The following is a 24,547-nucleotide window of genomic DNA, read 5'->3' on the forward strand; positions in this document are numbered from 1 at the left end:
GGAGGAAAGTTCTGAAACCGAGACACTTTGGAGGTAGAGTAGACTATTTGCAGAGGAACAGGGAAGGTCCCAGGAGAGGAAATGAGGCAGGTCTAGTGCACTCAGACTGTATCTTAGAAGACAAGATCCCAGAGGCTTAGGTGGAGGGTGCTTAGTTATTGCCTGGTTGAGTTTCTAATTCCCAGACTAGAATACACTGGAGGGAAGATAAATTAATTTCCAAGAGATATATTCAAATCCTACGGTTTGGGAAAGAAGGGATGACAGAACTGGGGTTAAAGAAGTGTTCAGGAAAGTAGAATGTATGGGCTTTTTATTCCTGAAAATGAATGTATTTCCACACACATTACAAACATGGTCACTTGCTGTGGTCCAGACTGCTGGGTAATAAAGGTGTGGCAAAGTGGCCCAAGATGTGAGGCAGACAGACAAGTGCTAGCCTGCAAAGTGTGGAGAACAACACACTCCTACCCTTGCTGTGAAGGGAGCTCAGCCTCACCCAGCATGGCCACGTCTTGTTGCTAGAAAGGCCTGAGGCCAGCGATGCTACAAGGGCCTTTTGTCTACAGGGAGGATGCCCTGACACAAGCCTGAGCATAGATCCTTGGCATGCAGGAACTCCTCCACCTGCACCCTACACTGCAGTAGAGACAGGCAGGAGTCACTCTAGACCGGGATTCTCAGCCTCTGCACCACTGACCCTTTGGACAGGCAAACTCTTTTTTGTAGGGGGCTGTCCTATGCATTATAGGACGTTGAACAATATCCCTGGCATCTACCCACCAGATGCCAGTAGCATGCTGCCAGTCACGACAATCAAAAATGTCTCCAGATACTGCCAAATGTTCCCTGGGGAATAAGACTGCCCACAGCTGAGAACTACTGTTCTAAACACTACATTAAGTGAGGCAGAGGGTCTATAAGGTGACCACTGCACTCCAATGAGGATGGACTTTGAACACAGTCAGCTCCTATATAGCTAAGTTATAGGAGAAAGGATAGTGGTTTCAGCATATCAGGACAAATCTCAAGGCAGCTGTTCTTTGGTTTTTGTGCTTCAAATATCATTCTGCTACCTAAGCAGATGCCCTACATAGGTAAGGCTTGGCAGCATGGTGTTGCCCACTCAGAGTCATTGCAGTCTGAATAAAGTAAGCTAAGATGAGTGGCATCCTTGTCAGAGAGCAACCCTGTGTCCCAGCATGAAGATCTCATTCAATAATCAAAGTGAGATATCAGGGGCCCTTGTCCCCAAGGTTCAAGTACCTAAAAGTTAAAAGTCTTGTTCTGCTTTCTCATTCCAAAAGAGAAAAAGGAAGAATCCCTGGGCCAAAGTAAGGAAGAAGGTAACAGCAAGTACAGAGAGCTATGGCTGTTAGTGAAAGGAGACAGAATGGCAAAGAGAACTTAGCACACATACAGGCTCCAAATGAGTCAGATGACCAAATCCCAGGAGGACATGCAAGGGACAGTCTTCTAAAGTCATGATTCTCTCATTCCCCTAAGCCTGTCCATGTGGCTCCTAGAGATACCAAAGACTACTTCTCTGGGCAAAATGAAAAACAATACCACACAGAATTGGAGACAGCCAATCCCTGGAGTTCTCCTCAACAAATAGTCCTTCGTAAAAGAAATGCACAGGATGACTAACTTTGTAGCCTCCAACTTTTTTAATGACAAAATCCATCTGTAACAAAAATTTTGAGCACACATTGCCAATACATGAATAACTGTTTGTAAATTAAATACATGTACTGACATTAGGTATACTGTAAAACATACATAAAAATTAAAGAATGAGATAAAAAATAAGTGCAATATAAATACAAGCTCTTGTATTTTCTTGTGGCACCCCAGTTGATAGTCTTGTGTAGTTAGAAAACACCGGACTAACAGTCTAACTCATCCCAACACAGATGACCTGAATTGTCACAGCTTTATTCTAGATTCTGCCTCTGTTGTAGACTTTAACTTCTCATTCTTCTTCTAGAATCAGTATCTTGCACTATTTACTTATTCATCCCTGAACATTGCTCTCAGACTTCTAGGTCTTTGCCATTTCCAGAAAAGCTCTTTTCCCTCTTCCTGGCCTGCTAAACACCAACTAATCCTTAAAACCTAGCTCTACCTCTTCACTTGTTGAAACTCTTGGGGGCCCATTTCAAAATGCCATCTTCAAAAACCTTCAAAGCACGTACTAGCTCTCCCATCTCTGCTTACCCAGCACTTTTTTTATACATACTTCTTTCATAATGTGTGTGTTACATTGTTATAATTTAGTCACACATCTCTCTTTTCCATTAAGCTATAAGCATTTAATAAGCAACGTATCCTCCATTATCTAACACAGGGCCAGGTCACTCTAAGCAGTCTGTAAAGCTTACCTAATAGACAAAAGAACTGATATAAGTGAATGAATGAACAAATGATGTCAATCTGTAGGTCCTGGATCACTTGTACATTTCAGCAGTATGTACATTATGTTTTCTCACACACAGTATCACTCTTCCCCATCGATTTCTTGTAACATTAAAGAGGGGAACTATTTTTTAAAGCACTTATCTTGTGTGTATCAGCAGAGAAACCCAGAAATTGATGTTCAGTTAGTTTCTCAGATAACAAAGATATATCCTGGCCTCCACACTATGTTTCATAGATAGGAAGGGGCCTTTTCCATTAGAGAAAGATTGTTATATAAAATGAGTAAAAATATTTATTTGTTCTGAAATAACCACAAAAGGCAAAGTTATTCAGGATATCCAAATCCCTGGGCATTTTAGAACACTGGATTTTTTATTGCAGAATATATTAGAAAAAGCATTAGATTTAAAGCTGGGAGATCTTGATTTCTACTCTATGTGCTATGGACCAGAATGGGTAAATCACTTGACCTTTCTGAACCTCAATTTTCCCTTCTATAAAGTATTCATCCAGTTATTCCAAACATACATTTTGTACTGCTTTGTGCCAGGCACTGGGAACAGAGCAGTGACAGAGACAGAAATCCTTATACTCACATAGCTTATAATCTAGCAACATCTATCTCCCAGAGTTGTTGTAGTAAATGAGTTCATATGTTTGAAAATGCCTAAGATTTAATACAAACTCAGTAGTAATTGTTTCTTCATATGTCTATATTCATTAAAAAAGGGGTAGATGTTAAGGACTGGTCAGAATCTGGATGGACAGAGATGTGGACCCACCAGAGGAAAGAAACATGGGCAAAGACACAGAACTATAAAGTATGGAACCTGTTCAGAGCACTCTGACTTCAGTTTGTCAGGAGACCATGGGTTACACATAGGGGCAAGGAGAGTGAGGTACTGCTGTGGCCAAATGATAAAAGTCCTTGAAAGCAGGTGGTCTGAAACTCTAAAATCACTTATTCTTTGTGGGGAAATAATTTATTGAGCAACAACTACCTGCCAGGCACCACTCTAGAAGCTCAGGATATAACAGTGCACAAAATAGAGTCACATATACCAGGTACTTACGTTATGGTGGAGAGAGACAAACTAAAATGCTATAACAAATAATTATATGTTGGATAGTGATAAATACAATTAAGGAAAATACAGAAGAGTAAGAGGATGAAGAGTAGTGCTATAACAGACCAGTTCAGGGAAGGGCCCTCTGATGAGGTAGCAGTTGAGGAGAAAATGAAATGAAGTTATGAGCCATGTGGAAACTTGGGGGAAAGGCATTCCAGGCAGATGGAACAGTATTATACCCTAGGACATGAGCTATGGTGATACCTCCAGGAATACGTCAGAACAGATCCTTGGCCTTGGCCAATCCTTTTTCTCGTCAGAGAAAGAATAAGCAGTAAGAAATGGGTTCCTGAATCAGTATATCTTTCCCCTAATGGGTCGGTAGTGCCTCCAGGTAAAGTTTTCACTTATTTTTGTGGTTTTGAACTTATACGTCAAAAGAACTATGTCTGGCAGGAAGGTTATCAGTACCTTCTTCCTTCTTTGCCTCTCTTTCACACAGCTGTTAGTCACTTAGTTGGTCATTTGGTCAGCCTTTTGGTCAGCCAGACAGAGCACAGAGGCTAAGAATTTGGACTTTGGAACCAAGTCCCTTTGTTTGAATTTGAGATCTGCCACTTACTAGATGTAAGACCATCATTAAGTTGCTTAACCTTTCTGTGCCTCATTCTGTCACCTATAAAATGGTGAGAATTAGAGTTCTCACATCATAAGAATGTAGTGAAGATATGAGAAGCTCCTAGCATACAGTAAGTGCTAAACAAATACTAGCTATTATTATTATCACCATTCATTCACTCACTAAGCTTTCACTGGCTTTACTCTAGTAGGTCCTTGGTTAGTTACTAGATACAGAGATCAATATGGACTATCTCTATCGTCAAGGGTTCTCTTCTAGAAAAGGAGGCATACAGGAAATTAAGTAAGTATAATACAGTGTGATAAATGGAAGGCAGGAGGGGGACAGATATATTGGATGATGTGGGGACACAGAGAAAGGAGTGACTGTAAAAAGGCATCACAAAGCCTAGCTTCTGATAAGCTCTGTGATAAGCTTTGTGGCTACTTAGAGAGCACTCCAAGACACCTACAGAATCTTACAAAGTGCCCCACCCTAAAGATAGTTTGTGGCCTAGACCTGTGGTTTGTCTGAGTGGTTTCCCTCTGGCTCTGACTAGCAGTTTGTCATCTGAGTCCAGAATGAAGCAGACATCATGTTAGTTTTCTAACATGGTATCAATACCAAACCCTAAGCCATCATTGAAAAAAGAATCTGGCCCTTTCACCTATGTCTCATATTATAGGCCCACTATGCTACTTGGAAAAAACCAGGTCTCCCAGACCCAAACAGGACATACCAGTGAAATCATCTATAAAGCAACTACATGGCCTTCAGAGACCAGGTTAGAGAAACACTAGCTAGCAGCACGGCTGCAGAGTAGTAAAAGAACCTAGAGTTTGGAATACCGAATGAGGCAGACAACTTGTAGAAGATCATACAATGGCAGACCCAAGGACAAACCTTGTCTTCCACATCCTTGCTCTGGGCCAGGTCCTGTGCTAAGTGTGCTAAAGGGAGCACATGGTTGCGATTAGTGTGCTAAGTGCTGTGATAAGATAAGCGTAAAGAGGCTGTGGGACCACAGAAGGCTCCTAACCTAGCTTGTGGTTTTCAGGGAAGTTATCCTAAAGAAGGAGATACTTCAGTTGAGTCTTAATTATCAAATAGGATTTAACCAGATCAACAAAGGAGGAATAACAGAGAGAACAGTACATGTGAAATCATCAAAGGATGAAAGAGAATGACATATAACTGCAGATAGCTACAGATAAATCAGTGCAGCTACAGAGAAGGAATGTGATAAAGAGTAGTAGAAAATATGAAATAAGCATGAGCCTGGTATGCTAAAGTAATCTAGCAAAATGCCTGGTATGTAGAAGGCACTCAGTTAATTTTTCTTTAAATAGAGGCATGTTTGCACAAATTATAGGAGAGAAACAGTACCCTTTGGGGCCAATACTACAGATGTCAGTAAGGAATGACAATACTAAATTATAAAGAAACCCTCAGAAAACAAAAAAAGATCACCAGATTTCTATTTATATGCATATTGATCTTTTTTTCCTAAATGAGGTAATTCATTTTGAGATTACAAATAGACACTTAATTTTAATGCATCTGACTATAATGCCTCATAGATAATGATGAACAAAATCAATGTCTTTTTCTATGATAATTTCTTTCATCAACAACTACCAAGCTTTTAGTACTTTATTTTCTTGAGTTCCAAATGAGACAGCAGTTGTGATGTAAACTAAATGCTAGTTCTACACAAATTGTTACCTGACCAATTGAAAAACCAATATTTATCTTTTCAAAATAACATGATTACTATATATGACCACACAGAAATTTACTTGTAATATTTTTAGCAATATCTTTATTTGCCCATGTTCCATTTAAGAATATTTCTTTCACCCAGAAATTTGGTGTCCTACCATGTTTGTTTCATTATTTTAAAAAAATGGAGAGCCACTGAAAAATGTAAGCAGAGATACGGTCAGACATTTATTTTAGAAAGATCTCTCTGGAACTAACTGAAAGACAGACTGCAGTAGAGCTAGACTGGGCCAAGAAGAACAGTGTGAATGCATTCAAGCAAAGCAGAAGATTAAGTTGAGACTTCTGCTACAAGTCAAAATGAAGTAACAGGGATGGAATTTACCCTCCCTCCTGAAACAACCAAAAACAAAACAAAACAAAATATATGAAACAATGATTTTCAAGACGCTGGACAACAGCCCACAGTAGACAATGCTCTTCGAGAGATGGTAAACAAACGAAGTAAATCATACAATTGCCCCCGCTTATGGCTATGAGAAAATTTCCAGGCCACAGTACAGAGAGTGAAACTAAGGTTGAGAAGGCAGAAATGTAAATACATTCTTGGAAGGTTCTTATACTATATGTGACAAGGTATAATAATATCGCTTGAAAATAGGCTGTGATAAGTTAAAGATATATATTTTACCACCTAAAGCAACCACTAAAATAACAAAACAAAGAGTTAAGCCAACAAAGAAGATACAATGGAATCATAAAAAATACTCATTAATTCAAATCAAAAGAAGGCAGAAAAAGATGAAAAGGAAACAAAGAATAGATGGGAAAAACAGAAAGAAAAAAAAGAAGATAATGGACTCTAATCTAACCATATTAATAAGCATATTAAATGTAAGTGGTCTGAACATCCCAATTAAAAGGCAGAGATTGTCAGACTGGGGAAAAAAAACAGTCCAACCACATGCTGTTTATAAGAAATACACTTTAAATGGAAAAACACAAATAGGTTAAAAATAAATAGATGGAAAAAGATATACCAAACCAGAAGCACTCAAAAGAAAGCTATGTTAATATCAAAGTAGACTTTAAAGCAAAGAATATTACTAGGGATAAAGAAGGTCATTTCATAAAAATAAAGAGGTCAGTTCATCAAGAAGACATTATAATCCTACATCTGTCTGCACCTAGTGAACAGACCTTCAAAACACATGAAGCAAAAACTCACAGAATTGATTGCAAGGAGAAATAGGTAAAATCTACAATTATAGTTGGAAGTTTAAATACTTCTCTTTCATTAATTGATAGAACAAGTAGGCAGAAACTCAGCAAAGATACAGTAAACTTGAACAATACCAGCAATCAACATGGCCTGATTGACACCTCTAGAACACTCTATCCAACAAATGTCAAGGGCACGTGGAATATTTACCAAGATAGATCATGTTTGGGTACATTGAAAGGAAGTCTTAAAATATTTTAAAGGATTCCAGTCATACAAAGTATGTCCTCAAATCACAATGGAATTAAATTGTTAATCAATAACAGAAAAGTCTCTGGAAAATCCCCCAGTATTTGGAAACTAAATAACTTGCTTCTCAATAATTCATGAATCAAAGATATCAAAAAGGAAATAGAAAGTATTTTGAACTGAATGAAAATAAAAATAAAATATATCATCTAACATAGTGAAGAACCAATACTAAAATATAAAATATACAAGAGATTTCAGAAGTATGAATTTCTAGGGTGAAGATAATCCCAAAAGTTGGAATATATTAAGAGATGCTAAGTTTTTGAAGACGATCTCAGACAAAAAAAAAAAGTGAGGAAAAGCATTTACCATCAGTTGTGTTTTCATTTTACATATTTTTATTCTGTCTATGCTACCAATAAATCACATGGAAAAAAAAAAACAGAAAAACACAACATACTAGAATTTGTGAAATGCTGTTAAAACAGGGCTTAGTGGAAATTTACAGCATTAAATGCCTATAGTAGAAAAAAAAGAAAGGTCTCAAATCAATGACTTTAGCTTCTACCTTAAAAAACTAAAAAAGAGTAAATTAAACCCAAAGTAAGCAGAATAAAGAAATAAAGTTCAAAGTAAAAGTCAATGAAATAGACAACAATGGAGAAAATCCTTGAAACCAAACATTGGTTCTTTGAGAAGATAAATAAAATTAATAAACATCTAACAAGACAGTAAAAAAAAAAGAAAGCACAGATTACCAATATCAGGAATGAGACATTACAGATTTAAGATATATTAAAAGAATAATAAAGGAATGTTATAAGTAAATGTATGCCAGTAAATTTGACAACTTGATGAGATGGACAAATTCCTTAAAGACACAAACTACAAAAGCTCACTAAAGAAGAAGTAAACAACCTGAATACCTATTAAAGAAGTTGAATCCATAGATTAAAAAAGAAAAAAAGAAAAAACCTTCCCACAAGGAAAATTTCGGGCTCATATGGCTAAAGGAAAAATACACCAATTCTATGTGAAGTCTGAAAAACTGAAGAATACTTTCCAACTCATTCTATGAGGCCAGCATTATCCTGACATCAATTTTAAAAGAAAAAGATATTACAAGAAAAGAAAATGTCAAACCAATATCCCTCATTAACAAAGATGCAAATTCTTTAAACAGAATTTTAGCAAATAGAAAACACAGAAAATAAACCAGTGGTTACCAAAGGGGAGAAGGGAGGAGAGAGAGACAAATTAGGGGTATAGTACTAAGAGATACAAACTACTATGTATAAAAATAGATAAGCAATGAGGATATATTATATAGCACAGAGAACTATAGCTATTATCTTGTAATAACTTCTAATGGAGAATCATCTATAAAAATACTAAATCATTATGCTGTATACCTGAAGCTAATATAATCAAATATACTTCAATAAAAAATTTTAATAGAAAAATAAAATACAAATTTTTGCAAATAAAATCCAAACATATAGTAAGAAGATGACCAACTGGGATTTATCCCAAGAATGCAGAGTTAAACATTGAAAATCAATCAAAATAATTCATCATGTTAGCAAACAAATATAGAAAAACCAGGCAATCACCTCAATAGACATAGAAAATTCATTTAATAAAATCCATCTCATCCATTCTTGATCAAAGCTCTCAGCAAACTAGGAATAGAAGGTAGCTTCCTTGATCTGACAAAGGGCTTTTACCAAAAACCCATAGCTACTGTTATATTTAATGGTGAAAGGTTGCATGCTTTCCCTTTAATATCAGAAACAAGACAAAGATATCTGCTCTTACCACTTCTCTTCAACACTGTACTGGAGATCCTAACCAGGGCAATGGGACAAGAAAAAGATTTTTAAAAGGCATCCAGGTTGGAAAAGAAAAAGTTAAACTTTTCTTTTTACTAGCACATATGGTTCTCTAAAGTTGAAAACCTGATGGTATCCTACTAATAAGTTAGTTTAGCAAGGTTGCAGAATACAAGATCAATATATAAAAATCAATTATATTTCTACATAAAGCAATCAGGAATTAAATTCTTTAAATACCACTTAATAGAAAATTTACGTTATGTATATTTTTCCACAATTAAAAAATATACTATTATTCTAGCATCAAATCATATGAAATATTTAGAGATAATTCTGACAAAAGATATGAAAGACCTATAAACTGAAAGGTACAAAACATTACTGAGAGAAAGTATATCTCCTAAATAAACTTAGAGATATATCATGTCCATAGGTCAGAAAACTCAGTATTGTTGTCAGCTCTCTTAAACTATCTATAGATTTGATGATACCTCAGTCAAAATCCCAGTAGGTTTTTTTGTAGAAACTGACAAGCTGATTAAAGGACAGCCAAAACAACTTTGAAAAAGAAAAACAAAGTTGGAGGGCTAACACTACCTGACTAAAAGAATTATTATAAGACTACTATAATCAAAATAGCATGGTACTGACATAAAGACAGACAAATAGATCAGGTCAAAATAGAGAGTCCATAAATAAACCCATGTTTATACGGACAACTGATTTTTTGACAAAAGGTACAAGACAATGCAGCAGAGAAAGAATAGAATTTTCAACAAATGGTTCTAGAACAACTGGGATATCCATAAGCATAAAAAAGAACTAAAATCCATATATAGTGCCATATATAAAATAGATCATAGGCCTAAATGTAAAATCTAAAACTATAAAACCTCTAGAAAGGACATAAGAGAAAGAGTTTATGTAATCTTGGGTTAGGCAAAGATTTCTTATATATGATACCAAAATCATGATCCATAAAAGAATTAACTGATAAACTGGACTTCAGAAAAATTAAAACTTTCTGTCCTTTAAAAGACACTGTTAAGCAGATATGACTAGCCACAGACTGTGAGAAAATCTTTGCAAAGCATATATCTCATAAAGGATTTATATCCAAAATATATAAAGAACTTTCAAAACTCAACAATAAGAAAACAAACAACTCAATAAAAAAATAGACATAAGTCATAGATAATCCACCAAAGAAGATATATGAATGACAACTTCAGCACATGGAAAGATGCCCAATATCATTAGTCATCAGGTAAATGCAAAATAAAACCACTGAGAGCACTACACTATTAGAGTGGCTAAAATGAAAAGACTGACAATACCAAGTGTTGACAAGGATGTGGATGAATTGAAAGTTTTACACACTGCTGGTGGGAATGTACAATGTGATAAAACTACTTTGAAAACAGTTTGACAGTTTCTTAAAAACATATACCTACCATATGATCTAGCCATTCTACTCCTAGATATTTACCTAAGAGAAAAGAAATGTCTATAGAAAGACTTGTACATGAATAATCATAGAAGCTTTATTTGTGTAACCAAAAACTGGAAATAATTCAAATGTCTGTCAGCAGGTGAATGGATAAATAAATTGTGATATATCTAGACAATGGACTACTACTCAGCCATAAAAAATAAATAAAATATTTATATATGAAATAATGTGAATAAATCTCAAAATAATTATGCCAAATGAAAGAAGCCAAGTTTTTTTTAAAAAATACATATTATATGATTCCATGTACATAAAACTCTATAAAATGCAAGCTAGCATGTAATGCCTGAAAGCAGATAAGTAGTTGCCTGAGGGGTATGAAAGGAGAGATCACAAAGGGCTGTGAGAAAAATTTCAGGAATGATAAATATATTCAATATCTTGACTGTGGTGACAGTCTCACAGTTGTATACATGTGCCAAAACTTTAAAAACTGTACACTTTAAATATTTATACCTTATTTTATTGTCAATTACAACTCAATAAATATCTTTCAAAAGAGGAAGTTGAGCTAAAACATTATCAAAGGAGATGCACATAAAATATATTAAAGAGGTAAATCCTCAGGACTTGGGGAAAGAAATAGGTGAAAGAAGCTCAGTTTTCTTTATTAAATGGGGATACAAGTAAGACATTTTATCCTCAAGTAGCTATCTAATATAAATAGAAAATGCATGTAATAAGTTAATTTTTTTCAGGTAACAAAAAACCACCAGTGTTGATGCAGTAATTTAACACTTATCACAGTCATTTTGTATTTATATCTGAAAGAATGTAAGAGAAAGAAAAAGCCAATTGTATCTTTTTCTCCAAAAATGTAGCAACAAGACTAAATGACTCGAAGATTCACTTAGCAAAGTAATTTTTAAATAACTAAAAGAACAGAATAAACAGATCTCTCATTGGGTTTATGTAAAAGCAAAATGGGGATGCCAACTCTTTTACATTGATCTGACTTTTGAAATGGTTTAGATGAAAGCCAATGCCACCTGGCCCTCTGTGTTATGTCAACAGAGAGGTCAGTTCTGCTGAAATTTCTCCCTAAAAGCCTCCTGGTTTTCCAGTACTGCTCTACTGCTCCTACGAAAAACCCTGTTCTACAACAAACAGCATAGACGGAATACATCTATAAGCTTATCTCATTATTTCCAAAAGCAGAGTAGAAAATAAACATTCTTCTCAAGATAAAGTTCAGAGTAACAGTAGAATAATAGGTTCTTAAAGTTTAGTTGGAATCATATTAGTTAGAATCAAAATTGATAATTAAGTTAATTTATGTTTTTGATCCATAAAAATGGGTAAAGAAATTATTACTTAAGAAATATACTCTGTTTGGCAGAAAGCATCTTTTTAAATCTCATGTCCAGGAAAGGGGAGAAAAAACAGTAATAATGCACTCTGTTTAGAAGAATGGAAGCCATGCTTTAGAAGGGAAGCCTCTTAGGTCAGTGTCTCCCACCACCCCGCACTACAAAGGGCACTGTTACTGTTTCCACTGGCTCAAATGCACAAACAACAATTCTTTGTTATTCATGATAAGCCCCTCAGATCACACTTAAGTTCATGCTACCTTGAGCCAGGTTATATCAGCCCAACCTCTGGGGAGAAGGAAGGGGCCTGAGACTGAGTTCAACCACATGGTCAATCAATCATGCCTATTTTATAGGAAACCCCAATAAAAACTCTGGACAATGAAGCTCAGTTGAGTTTTGTGGTTGGCAAACACACTGACAACTGATGTACCAGGAGAGTGACATGTCTTGATTCCATGGGGAGAGGACACAGAAGCTCCACATTCATGTCCCTGCAAGACCTTGCTGTATGGGTCTCTTCTTGTAGCTGGTCCTAATTTTTATCCTTTATAATAAAATTGAAATCATAAGCATAGCACTTCCCTGAATCCTGAGAGTCATTTAGCAAATTATTAAACCTGAGGGCATTGTGAGAACCCCTGATTTTACAGCCAGTTGCTCAGAACCCAGGTGGTCTGGGAATATCCAGAGCTTATGGATAGTTTGGTGTTTGAAGTGAGGGCAGTCTTGTTGGGTACTGTGCCCTTTTCTTGAGAAGTCTGCACTTAGCCTGGATAGTTAGTGACAGAACTGTGTTATATTATTTCACCTAATCACTCTCTCTGCCTCATTTTCCTCATCTGTAAATGGAGACAATCATAGTATTTATACTTCATAAGCTTTTTGTAAGAAATAAATTAGTTAATATATGTAAAGCACTCAGAACAGTGCCTAGCACATATAAAACACAATGTAAGTATTAGAGCAGTTTTTGAGTTGTTGTTGTTTTTATTACTAAAGTTCAGAGCTGACTAATATAGCGATTATCAGATTTTTCTGCTTAAATTGAAATAACACAGAGAAAAGACAGTCTCCCAACTTCAGTCAGAAAATGTTAACAACACTAATCATATAGTTGGTCCTGATATTTGTCAGCCACTGCTATGAATACAAATGACCAGTGCTGATATCTATGACATCTAGCAAAACTCAGGCCAGCCAGTTTGAGCCAGAGCCAGAATATTGCATGCTTTTTGTAGCTCTGGAAATTATCACTCCAGAAAGACTAGCGGTCTTAGTTAGAATAATGAAGCAAATTGTTGGGAGAAATAGTACATGAGAAGATTCTCACTTTAGTTTGTCAAACCACCAGGCAGGACACTTAGGACATTTTAGCAAATCCTAAAATGGTTCATTTATATCACTTTTAGCTTAGCTATAAGCTACATCACTGTGCACTGAAATTTTTTCTCTGCTCATCGGTAATGACTACCACCTCTTCAAAACTCACTGCATTGTCTTCCATCTTCCTGTCATTTAAAACATGCTTGGAAGTGTTCCAATTAGTTGCTGAGTCCAGAAATAAAGTTCTTACCAGACAATTGTCTTGAGCTGCTCTCTAATATTATGATTTAGTCCCTCTGTTTTTGGTTGCTTTCCCTTCCCAGCTACTTCTCTTTGACTTTCAGAGAAGGCCAGGAATGCTCTCCCTGCCATCTTTCATTCTAACTTCCTACTTATGATATCTACTCTTAAAACCCAAGCGCCATGGCCTCACGTTATTACCGAAAAAGAAGAAAAATAAAATTAAATGGTACTGTTAGAAGATTTTCCCTGGCAGTGCCGGTATCATTCCAAAGATCATTTCTGTGCTTGATTTTGCATCAGTAGACAGCCTGAGTTGCTCCAGAGTTGTTAAATAAAAGCCCACACAAGGAACCCAGCTTCTAATGATTTCCAAAAAGCTATTTGTATAGCTAGCTTATGCTTCTTCCAAACTGAAAACAGAATTAACAAGAAGTATCAGCCTGTCCATCCTAGAACAAGGATTAGAATCCAGGTCTTTCTGTTTCAAATCTAATGCTCTCCATCTATATTATAGATGATCCCTTTCAGAACTGAAATTCTATTATCCTAGGTAAGAATTTAAACAAAAATAGAAACTGCTTCATTCCTACCAAAACTGGTCTTCTCCACCACCAGACCAGTGCTTTCAACCAAGGTGGGATGGAAAAGCATTGGCCTAGAGAGCACAAGGCCCAGGTCTAAGTTCTGACTCCACTGTTTACTAAGTGCATGACAATGAACAAGTAACTACAAATCTAGGCCTAAAGCTCCTCATTCGAAAAACCAGGGACCCTGGTGGTCACTTACATTTAACTCTTCTTAGCATCAAGTCCTACCCTAAAAGACCCCGGGAAGAGATTGCTTCCATTCTCGTTAGTATCAAAGGAAGCTCCATCCACAGGTACAAATGTAGCAGAGGCTAAAGCACTGTTTTTCCTTTCCCTGTCAAGTCTCACACAAAATGTTTTCACTCAGAACTCTGAAGTGAATGTTTCAGAAAAAAAAAAAAAAGTGGTACTCATGGCTTAGCAGTTTTACATATGAAAAAGATCTGAAGAGCTAAAGTTTTAATTTAATAGGTTCAACATGAGTCAGCAGAGTGATGTGACTGTTGAAGGCACCGGTAACTAATCAGACTGCATTAACAGATGTACAGCATCCAGAACTGACAAGCCAACGGTCTTGCTCAGCTCTGTGCTGATCAAACCACTGGGGGCCAGCATTCAACTCTAGAAGCCATGACCTAAGAAAGATTTAACAAAAGCATCCACGTGCAGGAAACCAAGATGAAGAGGAGGCTGGAAAAAAAAATGTTTTCTTCAAAGAACTAGGGCTATTTAACCTGGAAGAGAAGACTCAGGAGAGAGTCCACCTGGGCTTCAACCCAATCTTTGAATCATTTAGGACTCAGCAGAGCCAGGACCAAGTGGAGAGCTTCAGAAGAAAGGAGCTGCCTCAAAAGGCCAGCAGGCTCCCTATATCTGGAGATAAAGCAGACAAAGCTGGGAGATTCCTTTGAGGGGTTGGGAGAGCGGGTCAGGAGAGGGATAGAATTCAGTTAGAATTCTAATGAAGAACAACTCCAACTCTGAAGCATCTTCCCCCATTCCCAACACAGTGACTCTATTCAGTCTCATTCAGTCTCTATACAGTCTCTATTCAGTATGTAGAACCATTTCAGTAATTTGTTCTTTACTAAGCGTTTTATACCCATGTCCTTTTAAGGCCAAGTTTCTACCCATCTTCTTCTCTCTTCTCTAAACCTTCTGACAGGTAGGATTGATAATCAGGCTGCCTATTACCTTCTGAGGACTTCCATGCCTTCCACAAGTCCTCCACGCTGATGAGCTTATCTTCACCATGGAAGGTGCTGTGTTTCGCCGTTGGGTCATGGTAATTGAGGTCTTCCCTCAGGAACTGCAAGGGAAAAACACACAAGTCACAAGAGACACCTGGGAGTCAGCCCACCAAGATCTCCATACAGGTCATCCATCTAACTATCCACAGCACATCCCATCCCCCCAATGTACAAGTGTATCGCATCATTCATGTAGCCTTCCTTCCATGTGTTTATGTCCTACTTGCCAACTAGACTGCCTTTTCTTCTTTGTTATATTTTCACTTGAAAAAAAATGAATGAGAACTTCCTTCCTCAAATTTTTTAATTATGGAAAAGGGAGGAAGAATTAATAACTTTTGAGCACTTATTCATACACTAAGCAACATTCCACTAACTTCTGTTTTCTCATCTAATCTTCACAATCAGTGGATTATCACACCTGCTTTACAAATGAGAACAGTAATACTCTCAAAGAACACAATTTACCCCAAATCTCAAAACATTAAGTTTAGGGAGATTAAATTACTTGCTGTGATGATTTTATAATATGCCGACAAATCTTTGACAATCCTCCCACAAAAGTGGATTTCCCCTCCCCTTGAATAAAGGCTTACTTTTAGTGACTCATCTTCTAATGAAAAGAATGTGGTAGCAATGATGTGGAATGACTTCCAAGGCTAGGTTAGAAGAGGCAATACAGATTCCACCTGGCTCTCTCCCTTTTGGGACACATGCTGTGGGAGGTCTGAGCCAACACGTAAGAAGCCTGGCTACCCTGAAGCTGTCATTCTAGAGAGATCATGCGGAAAGACTATACAGAGTTAGGGAGAGATGTCTAAGCAGCCCAGCTGTATGAGTCTTCCAGCCCAGGAGTCAGACATGTGGGTGACTGAGACTTCAGGTGATTCTCACCCCCCTACTTTTGAGTTACTTCACCTGATGCCAAGTGGATACAGATAAGCTATCTCTGATAAGCCAAGCCCAGATTGCAGAAATCTGACAAAATAAATGTTATTGCGTTTTGAGCCACTACATTTGGGGGACGTTTGTTACATATCATTAGATAACTAAAACATCTGCTAAGGTTATAGCTGGTAAGTGATAGAGTTAGTATTCCAACCCAAGTTATCTGACTTTATAGCCCAAACTTTTCCCCTGCACTGCATATACTATCCTTTAGTTTCGTGGATTTTTTTTTCATACTATATTTTTACAAGAAAGAAGAAAAGCAAAAGAAGTCAAAGCTTTTAGAAATGTAACTGGTAATTAATTTCACAGATACTCATTCAGCCTGATCCTTAACCTCATAAATGCATACAAAATTGAACATGTATCACTGTTTTCCACAGAGCATTGAACATCAAAGAAATGTGCAACTCTGATCACTACTCTTAGAAGAAGACATTTTTTAAATAGTCCATCTAACATTCAGTGTATTGTATGCAATAAATTGTAAATCTTAACATTTTTTCCCAAGTTGCTACCTAGTATCCCAACCCCATTCATTAAATTATCTTTCATTCCTTTTTGGGAAAATGCTAGTTAATAAGAAGTTAAGTCTTTACATATAGTTAGGTATATTTCTAAGTTCTCCATTCTTTTGCACTAAATCATATTCCTATTTTTGTGCTAGTACTTGACTATTTTGTTATAAATTTTATTTTATTTTATACTTTTAGAATTTCTCTAATAGCTTGACCCCCTTTTCCCATGGCTCTTCTATTTCAGAATACTTCTTGTCAATCTCAGTTGCTTTCTTTTCAAAATGAATCTTAAAACAATTTTGGTCATTTTATTAAGAGTCTGATTTGCTCTCATTAGGGTCCTAAGTGATGAGATCACTGGACCTTAAACACCAGACACTAGGACATCTCAGGGAAAGCACAGCCACAAGCAGTCTGAGACAGCCAGTCTAGGGGCAGAAATTCATTCATTCATTTATTTAACAAATATAAGATTTCTATGTACCAGCATAGTTCCTGGTATTTTAGCTGTGGCCAGAAGACACAAAGAACTTACTGCACTAGAAGTGCAGTAAGTAGTAAACAAAACAGATAAAAATCTTTATCCTCACTGAGCTAACGTCCCATTTGGGTGTGAGAGACAATTATTTATATAAAGCAGGGAAGAGCAGCAGGGAATGCCAAGAGTAGTGGCATTCGTGATTTATCATCTTAACTAAAGGAGCCAAGGAAGGCCTCATTAAGAAGGTAACTTTTAAGCAAATATCTGAAGCAAATGTTGGAGAGAGGCAAGCCGAATAACTGGAAGAAGAGTATCCCAAGAACAGGGAGTAGCAAATGCAAAGGCCCTGTGACAAGAACAAGCATGTTCCAGGAATAGCAAGGAGGCCAGTGTGGTCAAAGAGAAGTGAGGTGGTAACTAGTAGGAGATGAATTCAGGGAAGCAACAAGGGTCCAGATCATAAAGTCCCTTGTAGGACATCATAAGGACTTTGACTTTATGCTGAGATGGAAGAATCTGAAGAGAGGTGTGATATGATCACAGTTATATATATATTTTTAATTTTTCTGAATGCTGTGTTGAGGAGCAGACTATAGGAGGGCAAGGGCAGACGCAGGGAAACCAGGTGGCAATTGCAATAATCAAGGTGTAAGCTAATGGTGGCTTGAAACAAAGTAGTAGTGTAGGGGTAATGAGAAGTGGACAGGTTTTGCATATATTTTAAAGAGATCAAATTTCTAATCTTCATAATTTTTTAGTTTTGATTTATCAGGTCCTTTAAGGTAGCCCCTACTTTGGTCCTCCTAGGCTCTAAGCCAGACCTTCTTACTCTAAGACTAGGGAAACGTGTTATATGTAGGCCTTAGGATCAGGAATGCCAAAATCTTCCAGGAAGGGGATTTTCTACCATTACCCACTAACTGCAGGAAACCTTGTGATGAGACATACCAGCTACTTACAGAGAATCAACAAGAATTAGACTGCTTTTTTTTTTTTCCAATTGAAGCATAGTCAGTTTCCAATGTTGTGAGAATTAGACTGCTTTTTATAGCCAAGTCTGATCACTGAGGTATATGGAGAGCAGAGAAGCTTATGGGAAGAATGTCCAAGGAGGATCTGCCCAGGGGCTCACATCGGGCTCTGTTGGTGCCACAAAACATGCAAAGAAAGAGTAGGGTCAGAAAACAAAGCCAGCAAGAAAGTGGTGCCAAACGAGGAATGTGGGCTGACAGAAGCTCTATCCAAAGGAATGGCCTGATGCTGAGAAAAATCTCTTTAGAGCATAAAGTAGTGGGGCTGCAACAATTAGGCCTTAAGAGCAGGAAAGGCAGTGTACTCAAAATGTAAAGAGCTCCGAACCCATAAAAACAGACTCCTCCCTTCCTGTGAGACTTTTGGGCAAGTACTTAGCATCTCTGGGCCTGTTTTCCCCTCAAAATGAGAGCTAATTATCCCTCTCATTTGAGTGTGATAAGGATTAAACGAGTCATGTTTGCAGAGGTCATAAACTGCCTTTGAACATGTCTTTTAGTGGCCCACAGAGCATTTTATAAGTCAAAACTATATTTAGAAATCAAATTTCACCACAAAAGTCCAGCTCTCTTTAAAAAATATCTAAAGATACAGGAACACTGAGCTCCAGTGACAACTTTAGAACTTTATTTAGGGGCTATGATTTGATTGGAAGGGAGAGTGGTGGCTAAGGGACTTGTTGTGAGGTTGTGTTTGCATAGCAAGCACATTGTTTGTATGTAGATTGTTCATTACAAATTAATTTTTAAATGCAATATTTTATGAAGACATTTTTATTCACACTTAAAATTAAGAAAAAAATCAATTGTCCATATGAAATAATATTATATCTATGTTGCAGCTGGGGCAGCTTGGAAGTGGGGGAGTTGGTGCTGAGGGAGACAATGAGGGCCTCAAGCCCCCACCCCCAGGGAATCACTCCTCAGTTGGCCTGTCTACCTGGCAACAATCTGCCAGAGTGGAGCAGCAAGAGCACCCTGTGAAGAGGAATACTCTCTAGTTTGCCACAGCTCCCACCACTCACAGATTTATGTGTGTGCACTTTTGCAGCCCACATTCTTCAGTTATGATAACCCAACTCCTCAGGGCATAGAGCTTGTGACTCCTGAAGTTCAGAAAAGCACAGTTAAGTTTTAAAGCACAACTTGAATGTTAGCTGTGATTATTATTGGAAGGAGGGTAAGATAAGGATATGACAGGAAAAGAAAAAGCTTCTTCATCAAAGATGACACTTCTGTGCTCCCACAGCCACTGTGTATACCAGTATCAGTCTTGTTATGTGTCTATCTCCTCTACCAAATAATATATCCTTCGACAGAAGGTCCCAGTTACCCAGCCGTAAACACAGTATACAAGAAAGTTGTACTAAACTAGAACTCTGATGTCTAACATACTTGGGGTAGGCATTACCACGTATTACCCTGAACTCTGTCCCACATCCAACTGATAGCTAAACCTGACTTAAGACAAAACTTAAAAGCAACAAAAAGCAAAACCAAAAAAAACAGGCAACTTTTGGCTCCCACAACAAGGATTTACTATTTCAGACTCAGAATAAGCAGCTCTTCTCTCAGGACGGCCTAAGGAGGCTCCCTAAAAGTCTTGCCTTACCATGGAGAATGCAGCATTGGCTAGAGGTGCAGCTCAACAGCTCTCTGAAGAGCCAAGGGACCAGTTGTCACTAGGTATATTTAGCTGTATGAGCTGAGAAAAGTAATCTCCCTGGCAGTGGCACAAAGCATGCAACCCCATCCCAAGTGAAGCAGTAGGGAAGGGGTGTGGAACAGAGCAGACAGGAGGAGAGACATCTCTCTAGAATTCCCAATAAAATAGGCCCAGCCAGCTTCATCAGGGAACAGAATTCACTGACGTAAAGCTAGAAGAGGAGGAGCACATCTTCAGGTGCTGGAATCAGGCAGGTTTCCCAGTTTCTTGGAACCAATTACTCCTCTTTCCCCTTCCCAGTCTTGTTCACCACCTTGCTCACTTTCCATGTCTCCCAAACCAGACCATACCACCTTCACTCCCACTACCCCCACACACAATGTTTATAACCCACAACACACATGCCCAGATCTGAGAAGCTTCCCAACTCTTGTTCACCACGTGAACATCCAGCAAGGACCCACATTGTAACAACAGCTCTGAATGCCATTTGTACAGAATTCTGGGACAGGATGTCTCAGGGGTGAAATGTCTGTCCTCAATGAGACCAGAAGCTATTGCTCAAGATCAGGGAGAGGACAGTCATTTCTTACTTACCTTTGTACATCCAGTTTCACATCTGCCAACCCATCTACCATACTAGTCACTAGAATGACTTTTGTAAAATGTAAATCTAACTATATCAGAGAATTGTAGACTGGGGCAACTAAAGCAAGGTGAAAGCCCATTGGCAAGGACTACTGCCTGAGATGTAGGGGGCAGCCTAGCCTGGCGAGATCACGGGCGTTTCACCCTCCAGGGGCAGGCAGGCCGGCCAGCGTCCCCCTGTCAGCCTCGAACCCAGGGAAGCACTGGGCCTGAGCCAACTGCCACTGGAACTGCTCCTGACAGTGCTGAGCTACTTGCCACCGCCCCCCCCCCATACACACAAGCTGCTTGGGTGCTGCCACTAGGTATGTTCGTGCTAGTGTGCCCTGGTGGATGCCCTGGCCCTGTGGCTGATGACCCTGGCCTGGGACCACCGCGCCCTGTGGCTCATCGTCCACAGCTGCCTACCCCGTGACAACGATGCCAGTCCCTGCCTCCTGGGCCACTTTTGTGAGCACAGGCCAATAGGACACAACCTGCTGGGTAATCCTGAGAGTGAAGATGGCTTCAGGAAAAGGACAATGCTGAGTGATGGGGAAGACTGGCCAGAGGAGGAAAACTGTCAGGTTATGCCTAGACCCCCTTCTCTGACCTACCTCCTATCTGCCTACAGGTGTTGTTACAATAAGAAAGTATTGGACCTGGAGGAGGAGGGTTTCTGGCCGGAACTCCTGATAGTGGCAAGATTGACATTTATGTCTCTGATAGGTGACAGACCAATAAGGCACTAACTGTGTATATCAGCTATTGTCCAGCTTCTTGATGCCAACCAGGCCATTCTGGACCATTTCTCTTCTAAACCTTATCCCATCCAGCAGTGTAGAACAATGTCATCTTTGAGGTCAGCCATGTGTTCTCCAACCTCAAGAGGTCTGCTTTGTGTCTCTTGAACACTGGATCTGGGACATGGAGCTCTGCTCTGAACATTTGCCCAACTCCAGTGAGTTCATGCAAGTCCGTCTGTCCTAGTCAAATGACTGTCCTAACAAAACAACCTGATTGTGCCTTTCAGGAGCTGTGACCATTGGCTGGGACATCTCATTAATCAAGGGCTTGTAGCTTTCTGGCATCCTAGGATCTCCTGAATCCAGTCAAGGGTCCTACTGGGCCCTGTTTTCATCAGTTTTTCCGGCAGCTATTGTCTAAGGCTGCCCCTGTTCTTCTGAGTGGAGAACCCCCTGGTGAGTACAGGGAAATGCTGGAACTGGAGAGGATTCCTCCCCCTCCCCCCCCCCCCGAAGCCTTCTGGTTCAGCCCCAGTCCCCTCTTCCCTTGTCTCCTCTGTTTCTGCCTCAGAGGCTTTCTTGGTTCCTTCCTGAAAGCCCTCTCCTCTGGTCTGATCTAGAACCTCATCCCTATGGCTGAGAAAATTCCAGCCCCCTTGGCTGGTGAACTTAACCTCCTGAAGTTTCATAACTGGGTCCAGGTCTCACAGCTGAATGTCAACTACCTCAAAAAATGTTTGGAGACAGATGTTTCTGCCCACTCTGTGAAAAATGAAGTGGTCCCCTGAGCCCAACTATACCTCGAATTGGATGTATAAAAATCTTTTGTTATTTTGAAATTCTTTTCAAACTTGGAGAAAATATATCAGCAATCTATCTGCCAATCATATGTAATAAATGTATTATTTTGCCCCCCAAAATCTAATTATACCAGCACACCTACTTAAAATCTCATGACTCCCCCTTACCTACAGGATAAAGCCCTAGTTTCTTGGCCTTACATTCAAGGACTTTTATAATCTGGCCCATAGACTAACCTCCCAGTCCACTTCCTGGCCATCTACACTCAAGGCCAAGAGTCAGGAAACAATGGCCATGGGCCAAATCCTGCCTACTGCTTGTTTTTGTAAATAAAGTTTTGTTGGAACACAGCCACATTCACTCATCTATGTACTACTGCTGCTTTCGTGCTTCAAAGGCAGAGTTGAGTTGTTGTGACAGAGACTCAACGGCCAGCAAAGCCTAAAATATTGCCTATTTGGCCCAATATAGAACAAGTTTACCAACATTTGCTCTAGACTCATCAAGCTACTTCAGCCTCCTTGAACAAACCACGCCCTTTTATACTTCTAAGCCTTTACACAAGGTGCTCCATTTAAAATACTTCTCCTTCTCTTTATCTGCTAAAGAAAAAGTCACTGGCTCTGTGAAGTTTTCCAGACCTCTCCCAAGCAAGGTAATTGCACTATCCTATTTGTTCTCTTAGTTCTCAGGGTATACACCTATGACAGTACTTATTCCATTATACTATAATTACTATTTAATTACTCCCCTTTACTCCCCCTAAGCAACTCAAATATGGAAACTATTTTATTTGTCATTTATCTCTTTATCCAGCATCTTCCAAATTCTCTGGAACACCTAAATGAATAATTAATTTAGCTCTGTAAGCCTACCTCCAAGCATAGGGCCTGGCACAGAGCAGAGTATGTGGTTATTAAATAACTGAATGCATGTCTCTCACTTGAGTTTGCCCTACAATGCTCAGAAGAATGCTTAGCTTACAACAGCTAGTCAATGCATATTATATCTACTATACAGAAGGAAAAAAAGGTTCCCAAATTGCCAGTCAATCTAAAACAAAGATATTCACCTAGGGGCCAGAGGGTTACACTGGCTTGGATTCAGTGTAATATGATGGCTTAGAGCTTGATTCTACAGCCAGGCTGCCTAGGTTTGAATCCTGGTTCTATCACTTACTTTCAGTGTACTAGTCACATCATTCATAAAATGGAGATAATAGTACAAAACTTCATAATACTCTCAAGGTATTATAAGTGGATTAAATCACATAAAGACCTTAGAGTAGTACCTGGCACAAATTAAGCTTTCCTATGATGAACTGACCTTTCCTGTATATTAATATATTTGACATACTATAAGAGGAATATAAAGATACTAAAAATTTACAATCCTGGAGCCCACTATTGCTGATCTCTCATGTGTAAAGGAGACACATAAAGGAGGTAGAAGACAGATATTTCCTAAATGCTTGCTATATAAATGCCATGTGCCAAGAGATCAGCAATAGACAAGGCACTGTAATCTACTGACCTCTAAGGCCCTTTCCATTTTACTCTGTGATTCTTACTTTGGAAGCTTTAACTTTATTTAAAATAGAAATTCCACAGCCTTGGCAAGAACTTCCCTGCCTTTGCCACGTCAACTGCCGCTTCCTCCCATCTCCAGTGATAATGAAATACTTGAAATTTCCTGAAAGTACCAGGGTCTTAACCATTCCCATGTCTTTGCACATACCATTCCCTTAGCTAAAACACTTTTCCTTCTCCTGATCATTCCTAGTCATCTCTTCAGACCCAAATGATATATCAGCAACTCTGTACATGGGTAAAACTAACTTAGGTCTTTCTCTTCTGTGACTCCATCACAGTTTTCACTTATCCTACTATAGTATCCTCATCTGTTTACATGTCTATTTCCATCACTAGAGGAACTTCTTCTAAGGCAGCAACTTCACCTTTCCTTTTACTCCTATATATTTAGTACTCAGTACATATACAGGTAGAGAGAATCCCTCTGAGGTCAATGATAAAGTTTAGTCCTTGTCATGGTGTCATCCTTGACGTCCTCAGGCCATGACATTGGTCACACGACACAGATCAAATCCTAGAGGCAGCATCTAAAGTTGTAGCTTGCTAAGTACCTGGTCAGAACGGCAAAGACTGGGAAATTTTGACATCTCCAATCTTGCAAACTATCAGGACCAAAGTATCCAAGCTAGTCAAGGACTACTGGCTGGGGAAACTTATGAAAGGGGGATAGAAACAGATCACTAACTTAAAAATACTTCCCCTGAGAGAAAGGATTATCTTCTTAATTGGGTTCAATACTGCTGTGTTTACATAGGATGAGTATATAG

The 24,547-nt window shown here is 38.6% G+C and overlaps 1 protein-coding gene across 4 annotated transcripts in view; it reads right to left on the reverse strand.

Annotated features, from left to right (window-relative positions):
- STIM1 (stromal interaction molecule 1) overlaps positions 1-24,547 on the reverse strand; it is a 170,238-nt gene that overhangs the window by 40,898 nt on the left and 104,793 nt on the right. For all 4 annotated transcript variants that reach the window (XM_006181647.3, XM_014556683.2, XM_006181648.2 and 1 more), the window contains exon 3: positions 15,315-15,429. In XM_006181647.3, the coding sequence (XP_006181709.1) occupies positions 15,315-15,429 (115 nt within the window). The remainder of the gene's footprint in view (positions 1-15,314; positions 15,430-24,547) is intronic.

The sequence above is a fragment of the Camelus ferus genome, chromosome 10 (assembly GCF_009834535.1).
Source record: "Camelus ferus isolate YT-003-E chromosome 10, BCGSAC_Cfer_1.0, whole genome shotgun sequence".
Classification (NCBI taxonomy): domain Eukaryota; kingdom Metazoa; phylum Chordata; class Mammalia; order Artiodactyla; family Camelidae; genus Camelus; species Camelus ferus.